This window comes from Sorex araneus, chromosome 10 (assembly GCF_027595985.1).
Source record: "Sorex araneus isolate mSorAra2 chromosome 10, mSorAra2.pri, whole genome shotgun sequence".
In the NCBI taxonomy this organism is placed as follows: Eukaryota; Metazoa; Chordata; class Mammalia; order Eulipotyphla; family Soricidae; genus Sorex; species Sorex araneus.
The window spans coordinates 58509267-58527519 of record NC_073311.1 but is presented as its reverse complement, the minus strand read 5'-3'; the positions used below and the strand labels follow the sequence as shown (position 1 = coordinate 58527519).

Sequence of the window (18253 nt, the reverse complement as noted above, 5' to 3'; positions counted from 1 at the left end):
CAAGGAAATACATCAGTTAAATGAAACCTTTGAAGGGGAAATCTTTCAAAGATGAGCTGAGTTTGAAGCTTGTGAGTTATTTACTTTTAATTTTTTGGTTGTGCTTTTTGTTTTTTTTTTTGGGGGGGTGGCACACTGAGCAGTGCTCAGGGCTTATTCCTGACTCTGTGCTTAGGGATAAACTCCTAGCAGGCTAGGGGGACAATACTGGGTGCCAGGAATTGAACCCAGGTCAGTTGTGTGCAAGACAAGTGCCCTATCCACTGCACTTTCGCCATGAAGGGTAATAAAATTCAAGTAGAAGAGAAAAAGAAAGAGCAATCCTAAGTCTGAGAGGGTGACAGAGGCACAGGAAGAGGAAAAAGAAAAGTTCACTGTGGGGTGGACAGTGCCAGGAAGGACTTTCAGGTGTGAGGACAGCCATAGGACTGTAGTAATCCTGGAGGTCACAGGATTTTAAATGAAACCAAAGCAGACATGCAAACGACATGGTAGTGTATGCGTCTCAGGGACACACATAATCCAAATAAGCATGAAATTAAGTCTAAGCTGCATGAGATCACCAAATCAACAGTTTTTAAAAAATAAAATGAGAGGGGCTGGAGCGATAGCACAGCGGGTAGGGCGTTTGCCTTGCATGCGGCCGATCCGGGTTCTAATCCCAGCATCCCATATGGTCCTCTGAGCACGGCCAGGGGTAATTCCTGAGTGAAGAGCCAGGAGTAACCCCTGTGCATCGCCGGGTGTGACCCAAAAACCAATAAATAAATAAATAAATAAAATAAAAATAAAAAATAAAATGAGAAATGAGCTCAACGGGGAAGGTATTTTTCACTCAACTTGTGGACAGTTCGTTTCTAAGTGCAATAACCTTGAGAGGACAGTTCAGTGCCAGTTGGTCACATGCACTAACTTGAGCACCTTGTATAGTTTGGATGGGTTCTTTATTTTTTTTCTTAAAATAGTTGAAATCGTCATTTATGTATATATATATTTGCCATTTACAGACATGCAATGAACTGAAAAGTTCAAAGGAAAACACTCAGCTTACACACTGAATAATTCACTTACATCACGATCAATCCCCCTTATGCAGAGCGCCGGGTTCAAGGGCATGTGGCAGGTGTCTACAGAATGGAAAAATTCTTCTAGTTTTCCAAGTTCTTCCTCCAGTACCTCCTGTGAAAAAGCACGCGAAAAGGCGTCTGAGAAACTCATACAAAGAACTTGACTTTTTCTTCAACTTCTCATTTTCTCCTATTGATTAAATCAACTCTTTAATTCAAGGGCTGCAGACTGGAGGCTGTGAGGTCAGACGGGCGATGTAGCCATATGAAGAGAGAGCAGGTAAAGACAATAGGGGTCGTTGGGGGGAAATGAAGAAGGAAAGAGTTCATGCCCTTTCGAAAGGACTTCAGATTCAATTAATAACAAAATCAAAGCAAACCCCGACACTGTTCCAACTTCGAGAGATGCTACGGACTTGACCTGTGGCCCACCAATTTGCAATCTTCGCTTTGAGTAATTTTTAATACCATTTCTGATAATTCCCGTAAATCTTTAGTTGATGGCTCTCAAGGTTGACAGAGAAGTAAAAATAAATTTTGAGATATATTAGTGCAACAATGAGAAAAAAAATGGTAACTGCAAAATACTGTCAGAACCAATAACCTAGATGAACACATGCCATGAGTAGAATTTTGAGAACTCACTCATCACTCCCTTCTAGCTTTCTGTATCTATGGAAGCTCAGTCAGCCACAAGGAACGGGGGACAATAATAATTCATTGCACATGCACAAATCTCCTTTATTCCACCTTTGAAAACTTTGATTTTTGGTCACATGTGATGATGTTCAGGGCTCACTCCTGACTCTGTGCTTAGGAGTCACTCCAGGTGCTACTCAGGAAATCGTATGTGATGCCTGGAATGAAACTTGGCATGTGGTTTAACCCCTGCACCATCTCCCCAGCCCCTTGAAAACTCTATAAGCCCAATTCTAACCATAAGGTAGGACTTGCAGCATGAGCCGAGGCTCAAAGCATCTTCCTTGCAAGGACCCAGCCATGAGTTAAATCCTTCCCTGTCCCACTTACACTGGACACAGCCCCAGCCACTCTGTCCTCATGATTCCCAGTTTCAGATGCACCAAAGCCAAGTGTATGTGAGAATCACAGAAGGACATGACTCTGGGTGAGCACCACAATTAAAAAAGACTTGCAATCCTCACAACCTTGAAGTGTGACTGCTGACAAGCATGTGTAAGCACCACAGCTAGCGAAATGCCAAGCTCAGGGGCCAGAGAGATAGCACAATGTACAATGCACTTGCCTTGCAGTGCGGCTGAACTGAGTTCAATCCCTGGCCCTCAGTATGGTCCCCTGAGCCTGCAGGACTGATCCCTGAGCGTAGAGCCAGAAGTAAGACCTGAGCAGCCCTGGGTATGTGCCCCACCCTACCCCCAAATGATTTATAAATTTTTCCCATCTCTTTTTCTCTTCCTATGTTCATGTGATGACATGTTCATCATAAACAGCAGCCTTCAAGAGGAAATACATCTGTGAAAATGCAGGTGGCCAGGCAGGTCCCAGAATTTTTGACCAATGGTTTTATGCTGTTCAAACTGCTAAAGGATTTACAAACCTATGTACGAGGTCTGGAGATAGCCCAGTGGTTAAGGAATGTGCTTCCCTGACTCAGTTCCAGGAACCATCTGGTCCCCTCGACCATTGCTGGGTGCAGCCCAGGAACCTCCCTAGAGGACCCCAGTACTATCCCTGGCTATCCCTGGCACCAAAAGTCACATCCTCAGATTCTCACATTGAACCTCTGCCCTGTTGACAGAGAACCACTGGTGGAACTGGGGGACTTCCTGAGCACTGCTTGTGAGAACCCCTCCCCCCAACATAAAACTTATAGATAAATCTTGTATATTTGTTTTATTTGCTATCAACATTTTCACCACTACTAGAAAATTGTTAATAAGCTTATGGTAATATGAAGAATTTTTTATTGCCCATCATGTTCCATGCTCCCAGGCTTTTCTGTGTATCTTAAGTTTCTCTCCCATTTAAAAATAAACACAGGGGCTGGAGCGATAGCACAGTGGGTAGAGCGTTTGCCTTGCATGTGGCCGACCCGGGTTCGATTCCCAGCATCCCATATGGTCCCCCCAACACCGCCAGGAGTAATTCCTGAGTGCGTGAGCCAGGAGTAACCACTGTGCATCGCTGAGAGTGACCCAAAAAGCAAAAATAATAATAATAATAAAATAAAAATAAATTAATTAATAAAAATAAACACAGTTAGTGCTTTTGATTTCCCATGTTCCATTAGGTGTTCAAGTAGGCTAGCTTCTCACATTTCACTAAATGAAGTGATTTTCAGCAACAAAAACAATGGACTAGACAAGAATTCTGGGATGCTTATTATTATTCTTACGTGATTTTGTTGAAAACTCTTATTTGTTTTAACTAGTGAAAGGAGAGAAACCACGATTTCCTTGAGAGCAAAGTTTGTGCTTTAGTCCCCTTCTTATCTCAACTTTTCATTCTGTAGTTAACAACTCATGGTACTGAATGATGTTCATGTATAATGAAAGTCTAATACTTTCTCTTTTCATTAGAGTGCTAAAATGAGAGAAGTTGCTTATATCAGAAGGAGGAACTAGAAAGGCAGATAAAAGAAGAAATGCTCTTCCACTGGGACCAAAAAATGAAATAGTCAAATCCATTATTACAATCAGTAATAAAAAAAGACTCTATATTGTACCTATCTATAGATCTCGTAAAAATATTATATGCCACTATAATTTCCTTTAATTAAATTTCTCTTAATTATCCCTTCTCCTTCTGCTTTTTCTTTTCCTCCTCCTCTTCCTCCTTCACTTCTTAATCTGCCCCCCCACCTTATTTTTCTATCTTTAAATAAGTTTCCTGTGATGTTGGAATTATGTACATGAGATTCCATTACTTAAAATATTTTAAACCACAGGATCTCACCAACATTTCTAAATTTAATTTTTATTGGTGCAATATTAGAAAAATCTGGAGATAAATGTGAATAATGCAAACCTAAAATTCTCCTTATATTTCTCCCAGAATACTGATTTCTGCTGCCCTTTTGGGATTATTTCACCTGGCCTAAAGTCAAATTGCCTTCAAGCCTTTCATCTTGTCAGGCATCTTCTGCATGCTACTTGATGACTGAGATTTAAAACCATGTCCCGTGATGCAGAGATAGCCCAGGGTGAAGGTCCTTGATTTCACAGAGCTGATGATGGGTTGACACTCTGCACCATATATGGGCTCGGGCACTGCCAACAATGTCCCCTGAGCACCACACACCACCTGGTGTGACCACAACTCTCCCCCGCAAGAAAAAAAGAAAAGGAAAACCCAAAATCACATTCCTATGATAGACACTATCATTAAGTTTACGCTTAAGTCGAACAAAATATCTACTTAACAGTAATTGACTTAAGTGTCCTAAGACTAACTGTAGTCAAAGAATTTGCTTTCAAACTATAAGATCTAATTGAAGATTTTTGGGGGAAACTTTTACAACATGCAGATTAATTTCTCAACAAACCTGTCTCTGTGGGTCACTGGCGCACTTGACTTTTGCCCCAATATTTCCCAGGATTTTGAGAAGTTTCTTCTCCTTGGAAAACTCATCACTTAAGGCTCTTCCGGCACAGAATTGGAGAGCAGCCAGCAACTTCTGATACCAGCTTTTAAAATAAGCTTCATTCTGCGCATCCTTTAGCAGCCTAGAGGAAAAGAGAGCAAAATATTCTTGTGTCTGGAGCTGATTCTTTTCAGCCCTCCCTCAGGAACACTGCGTGCATTGTGGTCCAATCTGTATTTGGTAGCTTTGGGCGCTTTCGCAGCTTAGGATGGTGGAAAATGCCATTTATTTGTTGCCAGTCATCAAGTTCCGTCTGATCGCTAATGAGATTCCCAGAGTGACAAATCAATATGAGATGTGCCTTTTCTCATTTCAATTCAGAAGGCACTTTTTCTTCTTTCAGACTTTCTTAATTCTATAATACTTTCGGAGCATATTTTTTCTTTTTTTCTTTTTGGTCACACCTGGCAATGCACAGGGGTTACTCCTGGCTCTGCACTCAGGAATTACCCCTGGCGGTGCTCAGGGGACAATATAGGATCCTGGGAATCGAACCTGGGTCAGCCACGTGCAAGTAAAATGCCCTACCTGCTGTGCTATCGCTCCAGCTCCCAGAGCAAATTCTTGAGAGTAAAATATGAACTAAGAATTTCAGAACTAGTATTCATGGGTGACTATGATATGTCGTGACTTAGTCATCAACCCACTTTCCCATCCATTCTTCAAAAAAGATTCTTCTCACCTTGACCCATAGCTATATGTTGCCTTCTTCCAGCATCTGTCTTGGATAACTTGGAGGAGTTATTGTAATGACAGAAGCATGATTTTTTTTTTCAGGGATTTCCATCATCTTTAGGTTTAAGTTCCAGCTCAACAACCTCTAACTTAGGCCAGCTACTTAATCAGACAGATTTTATTTATGTGTAAGATAAATCAATATCTGCTACTCTCTGGAGCTGTATCATGCTAAACTAATGCACTTGAATGGGCGTGGCACAGTTTAGGCATGAGTCTGTTGGAAAATAATAACTTGTCAGTATCTTGCAGCTTCCTCAAACCACCCCGTCACTTCCTAGCAGTCTGAGCATGTCACTCACTGAGGAGGCATAGAGCTCAATAGTAAGAGCCTTTTCCTAGATAATGGAGAAGTGACAATGATACTCTCTGCCATGTGATGATTTCTGGAGTCTGGTGAAGGGCACTGAAGCAGATAAGACCCGACCTTGCAGAGCCGGTCCAGCAGCGAGGGCCTGAGGAAGGGAGTATCTGGGCAAAGCTGGCAAGAACAGGGTGTCAGCACCAAGTGTCGGACCTTGAGCCTCACTCAACCCTCTAGTCACCTGCGCCCAAGACAGAGAAACTGTCAGGCACTGCTTAGCAAGTCATCCTAACTGCAGCATCTAGCCTTGAACGGGATTGGACTGGGGCAACGCAGAGTCGGAAAGGAAATTGGCCAATAATGCTAAACTTTATGTGATTGGGTCCTTCCTGTAAGCCGAGACCCTCTGTAAGATATGTGTATATTTGGTAATTAAGTGGACAGCCATCAGCTGCCCTGGGAGGGTGTTTCACCACGCGCCCATCACCCTTCGCCCCACGTCTGCCAGGACCCAGTGAGCAATGTGTCCGGGCACCTTGGGGAAAAACTGTTCCTCAACAATGATTACCCTGAAATTAATTGCAATATACAGAACTTTTTTTCATTTACTATAAAACTAAAAAAGGTATGAGAGACTCGTGTCTTTGATTACCAACCTCTCTGTGATTGATTTCATTCATTTAAATTGATCTCAATTCTTTGGAAATAATCAGCATTTTAAGAACTAGAAAATTGAGACTAGAATATTGAAGAAAATGTAGAATTAAGTGTATAGTAGTTAAAAACATATAGTTGCATTTTTTTTCCTTTTTGGGTCACACCTGGCAATGCACAGGGGTTACTCCTGACTCTGCTCTCAGGAATTACTCCTGGCAGTGCTGGGGGACCATAAGGGATGCTGGGAATCGAACCCGGGTCGACCACGTGCAAGGCAAATGCCCTACCCGCTGTGCTATCGCTCCAGCCCCGAAAAAAACATATAGATGCATTTTATTGTGAATTCCTAATTTAGTAGTTCTGCACAATATGATGTTTTAGGGACCAGAATACATTGTCTATTGCATATTTCCGTACCTACACATTTAAGCTAAAAAAATCAACTGAATGCATTTGCATTTCTTATGGCATTATTATTAAGTCATATTATCTCCCACCAACTCTTTCTTTAATTCAAAGAAGATATAAATTTTGAGCGAAGTAATACCTACTTACTCCTAGAAACCTTCCTTTAAAAATACAAATTGCTAAACACATATCAATGGAAAACTATAATCTATTCGTTTCAAGCTATTTTAAAATAAGACACACTACTGCTCTTTTGAAATGTCAGATATATCATAAGTGAATTCTGCCATTATTTAGAGAATTTAAGAAAATGAGTGTTGTGCTTGCGTAAACTGGAAAGCTTCACATTCTAGAAATGCCCTTGTAAAACTTTAAGCCTCTTTAGAATTGTGTATCTCTTAGATACTGTTGATGTTTCAAGGTTGCTGATAATATTCCATTTTGTAGTTTACTTAGAGTCAGTGACATGGGTAGATGTTGGTAGACTCTTTATTCCAATAAATATTTGCAGGAATTTCTGTATACTTTTAAATATTTACATATTTAAATATTGTCTTACTCATGGTTTAAAAATATTTAACCAGTTCTAATATATAAATGTCATTGTATAACTTCCTGATTTCTACAAAAAAATGAGAAAAGCAAAAGTTGTTCGACAGAGATGAAGTCTACAACTTCTTACAAAAATAATGGAAAGATGTATTTGTCTTTCAGCAGCACAAGATCCAAAGAAGAAACACCTACTTTGAAATCTCTCCCACCCAAGTTTTTAACCTGTTGCCTTGCAATTTGGTAGGGAAATGCTTGGTCAGTGTCCCTTCTTATTTAGAACTCCTTTCAAATGATCTCATCCAGAGAGACACTATTGCTTATGCCAAATAAAATGGGGTTTGTTGTTTGTCTTATTTTTAAAGTTAAGATCAAGTAATAGAGAAGTATCAATTAAGAGTTGGAATTAGAAGATCAGGTTATGTGAATATGCAGGCTGTGTGACCTAGAACTACGGGGTAAACCTGAAAATGCCAGAAACTTCATTTTTCCTAATGTCTGACACCCAGGGATGATTGTACAATTCAAGATCATTCTAGATTTGTCTTGCACACAGTAGGTAATGAACCATCACAATGAGGGCCAATGCCAAGGAGTAAAGAGTTTGACAGTGTCAAGTAGCAGGGCAGAAGACACGGAGAGAAGGAAACATAGCTAAGGTGACTGAGTAGTCAGTGGCTGCCAGTTTACTTATTTGTTATCAGTTGTCTGTTTACCAAAATTTAGAGGAGTATAGTAAACGTAGGGAAGCCTCGGGCAGTCACAAAACCCAGCTAGCATGAAATGGATATTTTGCTCTCAGAAATGTGAACTTTTCTCAGAGATGCTCCTTGTCACATGGTAATGATATGTTCAAGCCACAGGAAAAGGACAGATAGTTCTCATTTCATCAGCCTGCCAGCAGGACGGAGCAGAGTAATCATATCAGCCCCGCTTCCCTGCCTCACAACTTCCCTCAGCTTAGGCCTTAGTTCGGGTTTTTAACAGATGATATCTTGTATTTTAAGGACTACATTACATTTTTTTGTCCTTTTGTGTATTTCTTGTCAGCGAAGAGGGGAAACATAATATAGAGGGAAAAAAAATTAACTACACACTGAAGATAAGAATTCCAGTTCCTTCCAGCATCTCTCCTTCCCCTTGAATGCTTTTATCTTGCAACTTTATGTGGGTCAAGATAATGTGGTTTAGTGGACTAGCAGACCAGTTTTCAGAGGGCACATGTGGATCCTCCAATATGCAGCACTGTATCACTGTAGCACTGTCATCCTGTTGTTCATCGATTTGCTCGAGCAGGCACCAGTATCGTCTTCATTGTGAGATTTGTTGTTACTGTTTTTGGCATATCGAATACGCCATGGGGAGATCATCTGCCTTGCATGCTGCTGATCCGATCTGAGTTTGATTCCTGGGATGCCATAAGGTCCCCTAAGCCTGCCAAGATTGATCACTGAGTGCAGAGTCAACAGTAAGCCATGAGCACTTCCAGCTGTGCTCCCCCAATAAAATACCCCCAAAGAACCCCCAAAACAAAGCAACAAAACAACAACAAAAAAGCCAAATAACCCCAAGATATTTCCATTGTCTCACAGTATATGGTGGACTGGCTTCTATTCCTTCCCTTCTTTTCTTTCTGAATATTAGATATCCATATACTTTGCCTCAAGTCTTCCAATATTTTTCTGCAGTCTAATCTATTTCTCTACCATGCAGAACCTTGTCTGTGAGCTTGTGGTTTACGTTGCCTTATGTGCCTTGCTTGCTTCTGGGAGCACGGTAATCTCTGTCCTATGTATGGGGGTTGGGATGGGTGCGGGAGGGTCCTTCACCTTCAGAATAAGAAGACAATATGAATCAGTGCCAACACTTCTATGTGGATTCTGTCTACAGGGGGACCAGCAGGAGTAGAGAAATCTGAAGCCCATGTGCTTGATGAGAGAGAAAGATCTTTGTAGTGGCAAGCCACTGAATCTTCGGGGCTATTTGTTGCCATGGTAGAAATTAACACGTCTGCCAAATTCATTTCTTTGTTTTGTTTTTGTTTGTGTTGCCTTTCTAATAGGAAGCATTATTTTCAAACATCCTCAATGGTCGCCCTGAGGAAATTCAGGGCAAACCTAATTAGTGAGAATAAACAAAAGTCATCTGGAACCAAGTCTGGTGAATTAGATGAGTGATCAATTTGATTATACTATTTCAGATTTTTAAAACTATAAAAGTAATAAAAAAATGGCTTTATTTGATGGATCATAAAAATGCCCCAAAGGATATTTCAAAAGTGATTTGATCCGGCTCATTTGGACATGTATATTCTGTTATACTGCTGAAACTTTATTGTTCTTTTATTACTACTAACATACTTTTTGACTCATTTAAAATTGTGCATAGGCCCATGCACCATCTGTTGCTTTGCTCAGCAAAGTGCTCAGTTAAAGCTCTATTCGGAGATTTTCTTTGAGTGGAAATGTACGAGTGAACGCAGTAGGGCCCTGGCAGGAAATTCTAGGGTTTTACCTTCCACAGACCTGGACACAGGACCTGTTGCTTCAGGCCTGAGAGGGAGGCAGAGCCTGGGGCTGCTCTAGAGCACTGCTCCTGGTTTGGGTGGCAGCAGTTGGAAGAAGGAATGACGGAGAGGACAAGGGAGAGAACTGGTGGCTTTGGATGAGGAAGCAGGAGGCCGGCCTGGAGTCGGCTACCTAATCCTCAGATTCTAAACACAACAGGAGGCAGGCCGGAGAGTGGGAGGCAACGTTGGTGTGCGGGAAGTTGATCATCGTCATGGGGTTGGTGCAGGAACATTGCCTGATGCTCTGTTATGAACGGCTTTGTGAATCATGATGCCTTAAAAAAAATAAAGGAACTTGAAAAATAGCAGGTATTCTATATTTTAATACGTGACCCCTCTCCCCCTCAAAAAAAAAACAACCAAAAAACAAACCAAAGTTAAAGAGGAACTAGAAGTCAGACACAGAAGGATGACTCTGGTATACCAAGCATTTCTCCCCTAATCGGCTCAAATATTTAGTTGCACTTGGGGGAAGAATGGAATATTTGAGCGTCATCAGTATGGTAAAGAATAGGGTGCTTCCCTTGTACCCACTTATTTCTGCACAGTCCAGTGACATGAGAAATTCTGAGTCTTGTCTTTGGGTGTGTGTGTGTGGAAGACAGTTGTTTCATTCCCAGGTTAGGTCTGAGAAGGGTGAATGGATTTTGTCTCGGCTTCTGTAACAGGAGGAAAAGCCCGTGCAGGATGGAGAGGAGGGACGTGGAGAGCAGCCCATACCCCAGGCGCCCAGCTGTTTTGGTGAGGAAAGACTGTGTGGGGTTTTCGGAGTTCAGACAAATGGATGGAAGGTGCAGCCCCAAGCGGCGTCTCTAATGGAAGGTCCATCAGCTGCCCAAGAGACCCCCGGGATAAAGCCTCGACGGCAGCTCTGATGGGAAAGCAGAGGCAACGGACAAGGATTGTGGCTGCTTGCCTCCATGGACTGTGAGCGCTGCCTTTCTCTCTCTTTCCCCTCTTACTCCGTAATTAGTAGGTGTTAGGAACAGAAGAGGACTGCAGCGATAGCACAGCGGTAGGGCATTTGCCTTGCACCCGGCCGACCCAGATTTGATTCCTCCGTCCCTCTGGGAGAGCCCGGCAAGCTACCGAGAGTATCCCACCTGCATGGCAGAGCCTGGCCAGCTCCCTGTGGCGTATTCAATATGCCAAAAACAGTAACAACAAGTCTCACAATGGAGATGTGACTGGTGCCCGCTCAAGCAAATCGATGAGCAACGGGATGACATTAATATAGTGATCAGGAACACAAGAACACATGAAACGGCACATTCTGTTCTTTACCCAAAGCCAGATTCCCAAACTGCAGATGGGCTGGTGCTGAGACAGCAGGAGGGGGTCTGTGGCAAATTGGAAAAGAAAGTCAAGGCTTAAATGATACAAGAGGGGAGGGAGTTTGGGTATTCAAAAGTGACCAAGGAACTATGGACTCTACCCTGGTTTAAATTAGGGAGCGCAGAAGGATCGAAGTAATATCTGAGAACCTTTTGCCCAAGACTAACAAATCCCAAAGAATTTAAAGCAAACTAGGGAAGCCTGTTAACCCTATGAGTTAGGGCCGAGAGATGGTGCAAAAGGCAGGAGTATACGGGATATGGGAGTCTTGGGTTCTGTCCCCAGTGATGCAGGTTCCCTAAGCATTGATAGAAGCAACCCTGAACATGGACTAGAAGTAATCCCTGAGCACTGTTGGGTGTGGCCGAAAAATCCCACGGGCAGGAAGAAATACAGTGATGCACAGATTGTACTGAGAGAGGGGAAAAGCCTCCAAGTACAGAATGAGACCTGGGAGGAGCTGGGCTGTTGTGCGCTGATGCTTTCCCAGGGCTGGAGAGCAGCCTTTTCTCTTAGCTCACTCCACCTGCTCTGGCTTCATTGATGCTTGCTTGACAGTTATTCTTGTTTCTTTTGTTATGACTTTAATTTTTGTTAACGATTTTTTAAAGTTTAATGAAAGAACTGTGATTTACAAAGTTATTGGTAGCTGCGTTTTGGGCATGTAATATTTCAGCATCAATCCGGCCATCTGTGTCACTTTACCTCCCCTACTGCTTCCATACTCCAACCCCCAGCCCTCCACCTTGACAGGAACATCACACAACTCAGTGGTTGCAGCTTCGATCTCATGTTTTCGGTGTTGTTGAGTCTGTGCTTTGGATATTTGGCTCTACCCCTCTCCCCAATCACCAGGATAACTGAAGCCCCAGATCCTTGTTTTACCATTATTTCCATTTCTCATCTTCTTCCTTCTGCCTTTGGTTTCTTTCCTTCTCTGTCCTTTCTTCTTCCTAAGCTCCGTCTTCTTCCTAAGTTCCTAAGAACTCTGCCCTACCCACTCATGGACCTTCTTACCCCCATGTGTTAACTGTTTGGAACAATGCGATTTAAGGCCAGTAATCCTGTCTTCCTCATCCTGCTCCTACACAGACTATCAGCTTTAGTTTAAGTTATTTTATTCAGATAATTTTCTAATATAAAGCACCAATCTGTGAACTGCTATTGAGCGCTTTCATCTGATATTTATCTTTCTCCTTCAGATTAATTTCATAGTTAATAATTCCCTCTGATTCCTTTTTTTACAGCAAATGGAAGACAATGTCATTTTGTATTGTTGAGTATTGTATTCCGTTGCATCATAGGTCACATTTTGTCAGTCATTTATTAATAAACAGAATAGTCATTTCCCTATCGTGGGTATCCCACCCGCACTGCAGAGCCTGGCAAGCTACCCGTGGCGTATTCGCTATGCCAAAAACAGTAACAATAGGTCTCATTCCCCTGACCCTGAAAGAGCCTCCAATCATTGGGAAAGACAAGTAAGGAGAGTTTGCTAAAATCTCAGGGCTGAGTGTGATAGAGACATTACTGGTGCCTGCTCGAGTAAATTGAGGAACAAAGGGATGACAGTGATACAGTGACACAGTGGGTATTATAAATGCTGTTGTAATAAAATGAGGTGCTTAGATTTTTTTTTTAGTTGATCATTTCATATTCTTTGGATAGACCAATACCCAGAAGTAGGATGACTGGATCTTCCATAGTTTTGTTTTCACTTTTTGGAGGCCCCTCCAAACTGTTTCCTTCTGTGGTTTATTTGGACAAGTGAGAGTGCTGGCTGGGGCTAGGAGAGTAGCGGGAAAGAGGCTTGATCGCATTTGGAACATAAAAATCTGGATGCTCTGTACATTCTCTCAGTGTGCCCTCAGCTCCTGCCTTCACTGGGCCTATAGTCGCAAACAACATCACGCTGCAGCGAAGTAAAACAGGGAGCCACAGACATCAGCACTTGTGCTGAATAAAATTAATTCTTGACATAGAACCAAAGGCTCAAATTCATACCCGTGCAATTTGAAACCACGCAAATGAGTATCTGCATCCTTTCCCCCAAGCTTGCTTACTATCTGAAATCTGGGTTCTGAACCAAGTTTCTAACTTGACCTTTCATAATTTTTATTTAAAATATTTGTCTGAATGTATGCACAGTTACTTTAAAGGCCGTGTAAGCATGTTTTTCATAGAGTGCCTTTAACAGCGTTTCTTTTAACGGCAAGGCAGGCCCTTTACTAGATGAATGTTTCATAAGAATAGCAAACTAATAATAAAAATTCTCTTTACCCCTCAGCCTTTTGTTCTTGCAGAGCCCTCTGGTGAGAGCTGGATAATCGTGTTGTGCAGTGAACAGTCCGTGTGTTTGAACACAGCCGGAGGGGCAGGTTTATAGGAAGAAGGTAAAGCTGGCTTTGAAATACTCGCTTCCCCAGAACCACACTTTCAAATCACAGCAACCACACTTTCAAATCACAGCTGGGGCAGCTGCTTCCGCCTTCATCCTTCAGAGTCACAAATAGCATGGTTTATTCTATAAGGATATTAAAGGTTCCCTGGGATATTATCCATAAGATTTGGAGATGTGTTTGATGTCCTGAGAAAATTTCTGGGACATTCTTGCTCACCATCATGAAATAACATGCCCCCAGAAGTCAGCTAGCATGGCTTAATCCCATTTCTTTAGGAAATTCAATAAAGTCTTAGTGATGTTCTGTGAGCCCTCCACAACCTCATTTTCTGTTGACTTATGTGTTGTGGTGGTGGTGTTTAGGATCTCCTTGCTGGGCCTAATTATTTGGTCTGCTCCATCATCCAACTAGAGAAAGTCTCCCTTCCTTTCCAGTGCATTCTGGATGGCTGCACCGATAATTCAGCACTTCAACCCCAGGCCATTTGTGAAATGATGATAGTCAATGGCTGTCTGGTGGTCTCCATTTCTGCCAGACACTGCACTAACTCTTATATTCAAGCGCTAATTCACAACACACTGGATTTGGAGAAAGTGCTTTAAAGAGGTCGTTGAAGTTGAAGGAGGCTAAAAAAGGGTGGGAACTTAATCCAATAGCTCCAAGTCCTAAGAGGAAGAGAAACTAGAAGAGTGTGTGGACAGAAAAAGGATAATGTCAGTGTGCAGGAAGAAGGCATCCATCTCTAGAGGAGGAAGGGAGATCTCACAAGCTATGAACCCATTCAGCACTTTAATCTTCCAGAATGGGAAGATTCTGGAATGGACTTCCAGAATGGGAAGAAAATAATTTTCTCCTGTTCATGCTATCCATGGTGTCTTATTATGACAACCCCCATGAAGCAAACTTAGTTCCAAGCTCAACTTTCTTATTACAATTCACATTTACAGGATTTTCTGCATGTATAAAAGCATTCTTGGATCTCACCAAAGCATTTAAGCCTTAGCAGGACAAATAATATATTATCCCACCCAATGCCTGCTTTTCACATGAATTGCTTATCTCCATGGAAGTATCACGAGTCTTCTATCACCCCAACTAAAATTGAGAATAATCTGAGATTCTCTTCTCTTCATCCTCAGCATCAAACTTGTTACCATGTCCTATGTGTTTTTCATCCAAATCATTCTCAAATGTAATTTCTTCTCTCTGACCCCATTGACAGAATTTGCTGTCCTCATTTTTGAAGGCATATGGGAATGATTTTTCTGCTCCTGTATTTTTTGTCACCTTTAAATTAGTCCTCACTTAATTTAATGAAATCCTGTTCTTGTGATTAAAATCCATATGGCTTTCATTAACTATTCTATCCTTAGAGTAGCATGCACAACATTTGATGATTTAACTCCTCCATGTCTTATAGTATCATCTTTGAATATCATTCATATTTCTCTAGACATAAACTATATTTATAATAATAATAACTTATTCTGCTTTTCCAAATGAATTCCAACACATTTGAATTGTCCTATCCCTCATGTTCGAAATGATATTTTAATATGCCAGTGCCTATTTATCCTCTTAATATCCATTCCTTAGTATCTTTCCCAAAAAGCCTTTATTAAAGTTTTCCAACCTTGAGTAAAGGTGCAGCATGCCCTCTGAAAGGTAACATGCTTCTCTGTACATTATTATTATTGTTATTATTAGTTTGAGTGCTCACTTGGGAGTGCTCAGGGCTTACTCCTGACTCTGTGCTCAGGGACCACTTCTGGTGGTATTCAGGGACTATGTCTGATGCTGGGGCTTGTGTCCAGATTGGCCACGTGCAAGGTAAGTGCCTTAAACCTCATGCTATTCCCTTGTCTCCTGCAATTCATTATTATAAAACTTATTTTAGGACCTAGAGTTATGGCACAATAGTCTGAGAATATGCTTGGAGGCTTGGGTTTGAGTCCTGGAGCACTGTGGCTACTTGTGTTTGGTCCTGGAGCACTACAGGGTGTCCCCTGACATCCAAAAACAAGACACTCAAAATTGATCCCCCTGTAAGTGTTAAAAGTTGTATTTTCATATTTGTGCATCGTTTCTAATCTTTCCCTAAACTATTTTATATTCTTAAGGCACAAGACTATGACTTGTCATCATCATCATCCCGTTGATCATTGAATTTCTCAAGCGGTCTCAGTAACGTCTCCATTTGTCCAAGCCCTGAGATTTTAGAAGCCTCTTTCTACTTGTCCTTCCAACGATGCCATATTGGAGGCTCTTTCAGGGTCAGGGGAATGAGACCCAACTTGTTACTGGTTTTGGCATATTAATACACCATGGGGACCTTGCAAGGCTCTCCCATGTGGGCAGGAAACTCCCAGTAGTTTGTCAGGTTCTCCCAGAGGGAGAAGTAGGCTATAAGATATCCTGCTTCCTGTAGCTTGCTTTTAAGTCTCTGGATGCTGGCCATTGACAGGATTACACGGCACTGGGGGCAGTCCCTGGGTGTGACCGCCTAGATACTGGGAAATAGGAAATCTGGGCGGAGGAGGCCCAGTCCCGACTTGTCATATAGTATATAATGTAATGTAGTAAAATGGCATTTTAATTGTGCAGAGTAAGCATTCGGTATTGATTAGATAAATGAATTGAGTAAATCAATCACATCTTCCTAACATTTCCTCTATTTCTTGATTAAGAATTTAGTATATGAATATGAACACATCAGTTGATAATTTTGGAACTGAAGGATATTTTAAGGTTATATTTTAACAAACTATTTCCTTTTATGTCTAAAAGTTTAATACTTTATACATATACTTAGAACATTTTATTAACTTGCATATTCATTAATAGCCATTTGAGAGCTTTAAAATATTTTATGAGATTTATAGGTATCACATTGTTATTTGAAGACTCAGATTATGGGAAAATAAGTGTCATCCCATTGCTCATTGATTTGTCAGAGTGGGCACCAGTAATGTCTCTCATTGTGAGACTAATGTTTTTGGCACATCCAATACGCCATGGGTAGCGATACTCTTGGTAGCTTGCTGGGCTCTCTGAGAGGGGCGAAGGAATTCAACATGGGTCGACCGAGTGAAAGGCAAACGCCCTACCGCTGTGCTATCGCTCCAGCCTGTGGGAAAATAACAGGATATTTTACTATGAAGGATATTTAAAAAATATTGAAGGGCCATTTGGAAAGTTGTATTCACTAAAGGTTTGGGAATTTAAAGAAAACAATCCTAAAAGGCACATTTTTTTTAGACTCACCACTGTCACCACTGTCATCCCGTTGCTCATCGATTTATTCCAGCGGGTACCAGTAACATCTCTTATTGAGAGACTTATTGTTACTGTTTTTGGCATATCCAATATGCACGGGTAGCTTGCCAGGCTCTGCCACTCAGGCTCGATACTCTCGGTAGCTTGCCGGGCTCACTGAGAGGGGCAGGGGAATGGAACTCGGGTCAGCCACGTGAAAGGCAAACACCCAAATGCTGTGCTATTTTTAGACTAGTCATATTACTTTCAGAGCTGAATTTTTTTCTCATCTTAGAGGGAAAAAGTTGTAACTATACAATAAAAGAGATTTATCCTGCGAGAGCATATGCCTGTGGAAGAATAAACCTAATATCAGAACATAATTTCCAAAGATTTTTCAGAAACCTCTAAGACATTCTGATTGATTGCCACTAATAACGTTGGTGAAATAGACATGGAAGATCCTCAAGTCTTGTCTTATTTAAGAAAAATCAAGTTGTAACTTAAAAAATTGTCTCTACTATGATCTTTATGGTTATTATTATATGGACTTGATCCTCTTTAGAAACAAATCCCCACTTTGACCTACCTGACCACTTATTTTTTTTATGGAATTCTTTCTATGTGATCATCCTTTAAAGAAAAGTTTCAGGAATGAGCACCACTAGGTGTTATCCAAAACCAACAGACAAGCAAAAAAAAAAAGAGAGACCAAAATAACCCAAATAACCAAAATAACAAAAAAATTCAAAAGATATTTCTTTGATGTGAGTCAGCATTGGTTGGAGGCTGAGAATTAATACTCAAAGGGCAGGTAACTAAAATTATTTCAGAATGAATATGCTTTTTTATTTCTTGACCCTGCACATGAGGAACTTTTATTAGCAAATGATGTATACTCTAGACACTTGAAAATTATTATTCTGAATTATGAATCAAATACTTAGATGCTCTATCTTTGAGAAGTTTGTCTTGAAACATTTTTCTCTGTATTAGCATTCTGTTAGGCTAATCCTAATTTCTTATTTTATATTATGCTTCTAACTTATATTTATAATATATATGAATAAAATACCTGATTTATTATAAAGTTTGAAGACTGTAAGCATTACATCATAATGCTATTCATTTTTAAATGGGGAAAACAGGGATGAGAGAATAACGTTTTGATGAATTTTTCAAACCTCTTTGTCCACGAATTCTCATAAGGTAAAACAGGCAAATAATTCATCAAGAGAGAATGTACTGTTTTGACATGTTAAATTAAGCTTCCGCTCACTTCAGTCAAGGTCCCATTCCTCCCTATTGGACTGACCATATTATAGGTAATCAGTTAAGAAGTTGTCATGT

At 41.1% G+C, this 18253-nt stretch overlaps 1 protein-coding gene across 2 annotated transcripts in view; it reads right to left on the bottom strand.

Moving 5' to 3' along the window:
- Positions 1 to 18253, bottom strand: part of PIK3C2G (phosphatidylinositol-4-phosphate 3-kinase catalytic subunit type 2 gamma) — a 361549-nt gene that overhangs the window by 136597 nt on the left and 206699 nt on the right. For both annotated transcript variants that reach the window (XM_012933403.2, XM_004611287.3), the window contains 2 exons: positions 4591 to 4771; positions 1072 to 1179 (listed from right to left, as the gene is read on the bottom strand). In XM_012933403.2, coding sequence (XP_012788857.2) covers positions 1072 to 1179; positions 4591 to 4771 — 289 coding nt within the window. The remainder of the gene's footprint in view (positions 1 to 1071; positions 1180 to 4590; positions 4772 to 18253) is intronic.